This window comes from Stegastes partitus, unplaced genomic scaffold (assembly GCF_000690725.1).
Source record: "Stegastes partitus isolate 25-593 unplaced genomic scaffold, Stegastes_partitus-1.0.2 Scaffold125, whole genome shotgun sequence".
NCBI lineage: Eukaryota > Metazoa > Chordata > Actinopteri > Pomacentridae > Stegastes > Stegastes partitus.
The window spans coordinates 734,557-740,556 of record NW_007577856.1 but is presented as its reverse complement, the minus strand read 5'-3'; the positions used below and the strand labels follow the sequence as shown (position 1 = coordinate 740,556).

The 6,000-nt window shown below is 40.7% G+C and overlaps 1 protein-coding gene across 1 annotated transcript in view; it reads right to left on the bottom strand.

The window, feature by feature from the left end:
* Nucleotides 1-367: 367 nt before the first annotated feature.
* Nucleotides 368-6,000, bottom strand: part of jph1a (junctophilin 1a) — a 33,492-nt gene continuing 27,859 nt past the window's right edge. Inside the window, exons 5-7 of the mRNA XM_008278518.1 lie at nucleotides 3,605-4,338; nucleotides 2,927-3,023; nucleotides 368-2,764 (exon numbers count right to left, since the gene is read on the bottom strand). Coding sequence (XP_008276740.1) covers nucleotides 2,943-3,023; nucleotides 3,605-4,338 — 815 coding nt within the window. The 3' untranslated portion in view covers nucleotides 368-2,764; nucleotides 2,927-2,942. The remainder of the gene's footprint in view (nucleotides 2,765-2,926; nucleotides 3,024-3,604; nucleotides 4,339-6,000) is intronic.

Here is a 6,000-nt window from a genome sequence, read left to right as displayed (position 1 = left end):
GCTCCGCTAACGTGAGACCCCGACTAAGATACTTTGATTTCATGCCTGGTCTTCTGTCTTCTCCCCCCGGATCTCATTATGAGAAGGTCAACGTGAGGCCACCGTTGCTTAGAGATAAGTGAGCACGTGGCTGGAATTTAAAGCGTTGTTAAAAGACGATCCTTGCATCCATCAATTGAATTCCATTTGTAGATTTTATGCAATGTAGTGAAATATAGTGTGGATATATATATGCTGTGCTGTGTAATTTCTACTGTCATCAAAATTTCTGACATTTTGTACCCAACCATGACACCTGGACAGTTGAAAGTTATGATCCTTGTGGTGATGCATGACAAGAGCATTAAAATACCAGCAGAAGGCATAATGTTGTTTAACAAGGCATAACATCTTTATTGTTATACACATAACTTCATCTCCAAAGACTTTGCACAAATCAGTGGGGTAACATGAACCTTGAGATATCAAAAGTCTCCCACAGTTCCTTGTTATGTCCTAAAATACTCAAACAAGTACATCTGCCTTTCACACCCCCAAATGGTACGTACAGTACAACCAATTAGAAATAAAGTATTTTTTTTTCCACTGTCAAACATTATCATATGTGCATTACATTACCAATTACAAACAAGTTATATTCATTGTCAAAATACAGGTGTGCAAATTGTTAGAAAAATACCAACTCATACCAGATTCTGGATTGTGCTCTGTAAAAATCCTTACAAATAGTATATAATAATCTATATATAAATGTCTCCAACATGCAATGTTGCATTTCAAAAAATATCCCATAAACAGGCTGTTCAGTTAAACCCTCTAAAACTCCAGTCTTCACCATTTTATAGTCTACACAATATTTTGAATTTTTGTTTTTCCAGTTGTTATGTGGACAGTTTGCAAACGTCAAACTGGTTGAAGAATTCTCTAAATTTTAATGTGCTGCTCATTTTATAATCGACAATACAGTCTTCAAAATAAAATCGCAGCAAAGAAAACCTAAACATATTAAAGCCCTTTTCATGGTGACCAATGTTCACAAACACATCAGTTGTACAATGAATAAATAATTAAACTTGGTAGTGGTGACAGTAAATGTCCACCATATAAATAACCACTTTGAAAATCAAAGAAACTCATGCCATACCTGCGACAAAGACTACAAGCAGCTACGATGAGGCAAGTTCAAAGCATGATTCAGGTGATGACAACAGTCAGAGTATCCCCCACACAACAAAGTTAAGACAAGGATGGCATCGATTTCCCCCTCCCCCCCACCCCCACCCCCATTCCTCATCTTTTCTGAGGTAAACAGTAGTACTGTTAAAGACTTTTAAAGGCATCTGTCCTTCTCCCTGGAGCCACATTCCCCATGGCCTCAACCTGAATAAACTTCCACTGTCCACAAGACTGTCTTGATCCAGTCTCATAAGCATGCAAGCATTGCCGGGCAAGCAGCCGTGTGAGCTGCGTTTTTGCATCTTAGTGGTGTAGTGACACAATGAAAGCAAAGAATAGAGTGAAGAAATTCAAGCAAAAATGGTCTAGGCATGTACAATGAAATTATTTTCCTTCTGATTTCATAAATAACATAAGACATTTGTTACTTCACTCTCACAGAGCTCGCTGGCTTTTAAAGTATAATTCAGTTTCCTAATCACAATGCCTGCTGTCAATTAACCTCTCAAAGCCAGTCTAATAAAATTATGCAAAAAAAAAATAAAAATGAAAGGTAGGATTTTTCTAATGGTACAACCCCCTTTTTGGCAAAATATATTATAAGCTTTTGAAAAAAAACAAAAAAACATATTGCACTTTCAGTAACATGTATGTGTAATGTCAAATTACAGCTCAATTGTTAGAAATGAGTAAAATTCAAATAAAAAGGGAAAAAAAGAAATTTATTAACTCATTCTGAAAAGAGAACAAAAAGCCTACAAGCATGTGACTGCAGGTAACCAACATTCAGAGTACAACAACGAACGAAAAGATACGATAGAACAAAAAAATAAAAACAAACAAAAACAAAATGTTAAAACTGTACCATGCACGGGGAGTGTTTCAAAGCAGTGTATTCTGGATAACAATGGACGGAGCTTCAGAAAGCTGCGGTGATGTTTGGGTTAACAGAGTAAGACTGGCTAGTGACCGTGCTAGCACTGACTGCTGGCAACGGCCGTGCCCAGTTTCCTCTTGCAAAGAGTGGTGTGAACCCCAGAAAACGCTCCGAACACCCGAGCACGCTCCCGCCGTGACCGTCCCCCCCGGGCCGGGCTCACATCTCCCCATCAAAACGTCAGATGGCAAAATAGAAAGGCAGCTGTTTGCTCCCGTCATCTAAAAGTGCATCTCCACACTCTTCCAGCAAGGCTCCATCAGCCCACCGCTATCTCTGCCAAGGCAGTGGAAGTGGGCTACAGAGACCTGTGCTTGGATCAGCACACGTGTGGGTTTCAATAACTTCTTGTTTTCTTTTTTTTCAGACTGTGTATGTTTAGTTGCATTTTTTAAACTTTTTTATTTTTTATTTTTTAATCTCACTAGACACGACATTTCACCTCAGCTTTTACAGAAGCCAAAGGAGTGCTAATTCACGGGGCTGGCCCTAAAGAAGGCCAGTGACGGGTTGGTAGTAGTGATGCCTTCCTCCTGATTCTCTTCGGTGTCATGCTGATTCCTAAACACCTACAGCCGCCCCCGTGTCTCACTGGCGCCATTTTCATTTTTCAAGGCCGGCGATGCAACTGTACCGGTTGCCATGGTTTCACTGCAACATAAAACAGTTTGTTTGGATTTAATTGGGCCCTTGTCACATTTTCACATACACATTGTGGCACACGAGAGATGAGCAGAAAGGACAGATTCATCTTGTGATGCATTCATTTTTTGTAAATGTGGAAGAATAAGAGAATAAAATTAACGAACTTGCCTGAGAAACAGCATCATCATGTCAGAAAATGGACAAATATAATTGCAAGGCCGATATTCAACAGCATTACCATAGCAACAAGGATTGAGTTAGGACCCTGCAAAAAATAATAATATAAAAAGATCAGATATCACATAATAATCATCTAACAGTGAATCAAATTGCGAACGTTCCATTTCACAAATCAGTGCTATTAAGAATTAAATACAAGGCAGTGTTAAAATAATTGTTCTAAATCTGTAAGAAAAAAAAAGATTTGAAACAATATCACCCTCAAGTCTATACGGTAGATATGAAGCTATAGCCAGCAGCTAGCTAGTTAGCTTAGCATAGCATAGCATAAAGCCTGCGCACAGCTAGCCTAGCTATGTCCTCAGATAACAAAATCCATCTAACAGCATCTCTAAAGCTCAATCATTAACATGCTATTTTGTACTTGCGACTGTTAGCAGACATCCACGACAAATGAAACGAAAAATCAGTCTGGTTCACAACCCAGCATGAAATTGGGAATTTTAAAGCTTTAAATTTTGTAGGGGTTACAATTTTGTAGGGGTTACCATTACCATACAAACACACTACCTCTGCCTGAACGTCAGTAAGTGTAATTGAAAAAGTTCCTTTGCAAAAACAGGCAACTTTTGCAAACGAACTCTTCAATTAATCAGTGATACTTACTGTTTCTTCTGTACTTTCTGCAATCTCCATGCTAGCTTTCTTTGTGTCTGCGAGGCTCTTTGGCTTTAGGGAATCCTGCTTCCTGAGTTTCTGGTCGCTCTTGCTCTCCCGTATGGAGGCCGGCTTAGGAGTGGGGATACTATAGGACTTGGGGGGTTGTGGGGGCATACGTGCCAGGGCCAGGGCACTGGGCTCTTCTTCTATATCCTCCTCTGGGTCTGGTGGTGGAGGCGCCCTTGTAGGGGCCTTGACGTAGTAACTGTGGTACTCGGTGTGGAGCTGGCCATTGACTGGAACTGCAGGAGGCTGTGGAGGAGGAGCAGGAGCTGGGGCAGGCTGCTGGACCTTGGCGGGTTTCGGTGGAGCCTCGTCGGGTACATGGGAAGCTTTGGGGCCATCAGTAACGGACGGCCTTTCTTCTTTACTCAGCTTCCTGCTAGATCGCTCATCCTTGCTGGTCTTGTGGCTCGACTTCTCTTCTTTGCTTATTTTGCGGGAAGGTTTTTCTTCTTTGCTGGTTTTACGGCTGGTGCTGTTGGCGAGTTGACCTTTCTTCTTGCTGGAACGAGGCGAGGGGGGAGGTGTGGTTCCAGGACTGGTCACCGGGGAGTGGGGGGGAGTGGTGCCTTTGCGGTAAAAGTGGGGAGAATCCTTCGGGGAGCCTTCCTTCTTCTCAACAGGGACCTCCTTAATCTCCACAGGCTCCTTTAACTGCTGTTTTATGTAGTCGGGTCCTGAGGACATAAGAGAGGTGACATGTATTAACATGACAGATAACAGACGCTTGTCCCGCCTCACTTTAAATTATCATTAAATTCAAGTCACAGAGCAAGAACACAAGTCATTTCTTACTAGTTTGGTTTAGATGCAATGCCAGAAAAGAAAAATTGCACATTTGATGGATATTTTTCTCACTGTTTTGAAGAATAGGACATTTTGGGAAACACATATACAGCATGGTTTCTTGCCAAGAGTTAGACAAGAAGCGAAAAACTCGTCTTGTGTTTGCTGAACATGAAACCACTGCCAACAGCAGGTCAGCTTAGCTTAGCACAAGCAAGCCTGTCTCTGTCCAAAGGTAACAAAATCTGCCGTCCAACACCTCTAAAGCTCAGTAATTAACACATTATGTGCAGTATACTGAAATGTAAAAACAAAATGTTGTTGTCTTACCGGGTGTTATGTCGTATGACAGAGCCAGGCTAGTTATTTTCTCTCTTTTACTTCTATCTTGTTTACTATTTCTGTGACTGTGCCTGGCCAAGAAATAGTCTGGCACACCAAATCACAATTTGTTATTTTTACACTTCAGTTTTTGTACAGATTAAACAAACAAGATATAATGTGTTAAGTAGCGAGCTTTAGAGGTTCTAGTAGGCAGCTTATGTAACCCTTTGGACAGAGACAGGCTCGCTGTACCTCTCTTTAGACAAATTTAAAAAAACAACCACGCTGTGTTCATCATACAGACATGACATGAGGCAGCACTTTCTCCTCTTAGTATAAAAGTGAAAAGTACATTTCCATCTGGGATTTATTCAGAAGAACAAATCAAGCCTTTGCTCTATGACATGAATTGGATGAAAATACGTAAACGTCACAATAAAAGACACTGCATACTGATAGCCTTGAACATACAGCACTAACATCATTGAAATGCCCCATTATCTGAGGTTCAGACATAGGTCAGTCATGACTCAAGAGATTACCAAACCCTAAACCGTCGCCAAGTGCTATTCTGAAATTTCTGTTGCAGCTACTGTCCAAAAATCCAGATTAGGAGAACAGAGAATTCTTAATTTTCTGTCCATTCTGCCTGACCGGAGAGTTTTACCGTGATCCAGATTTAAACCAGATCTGGCCTTAAGCGTAGTTAAACTTTCAAATAAAATATTCATGAATCAACATAATATATGCAGTCATTCCGCAAAGACCGAGGGAAGGAGGGAGATAGAAGGAAATGGACTGATTAATGCAGGGTCACAAACACCATTTCACAAAGGAAGCCTCCCCCTGCAGGCTCATCTTTATCATCAGTCATTCTCTTTTATCAGCATGTTGTTTTCCTGGAAAGGCCCTTTCACATCAATTCTGAGCATCCAACCATCACAGCTGTATAGATAATGACAGTCAACCCTACAGTGCAGCAAAGACACTTTTAGGTCCCTTTTTTATCTCCAGCATGAGTTTATGGTCCAAGGTTAGTGGACACTCACGGTCTAATGATATTGCTGCTCCTCGAGTGAATGAAAACTCATCTTTCAACGATGCATGTTTTGAATTTTCCTCTAATGTGCTCTAATGTGTGAACAATAAAGCCTCAATCTGAATGTAAATACCATTTTGCATGTAATAGAAATGACACTTTATCTGTCCCTTTGTTCTGTGCAGAATTA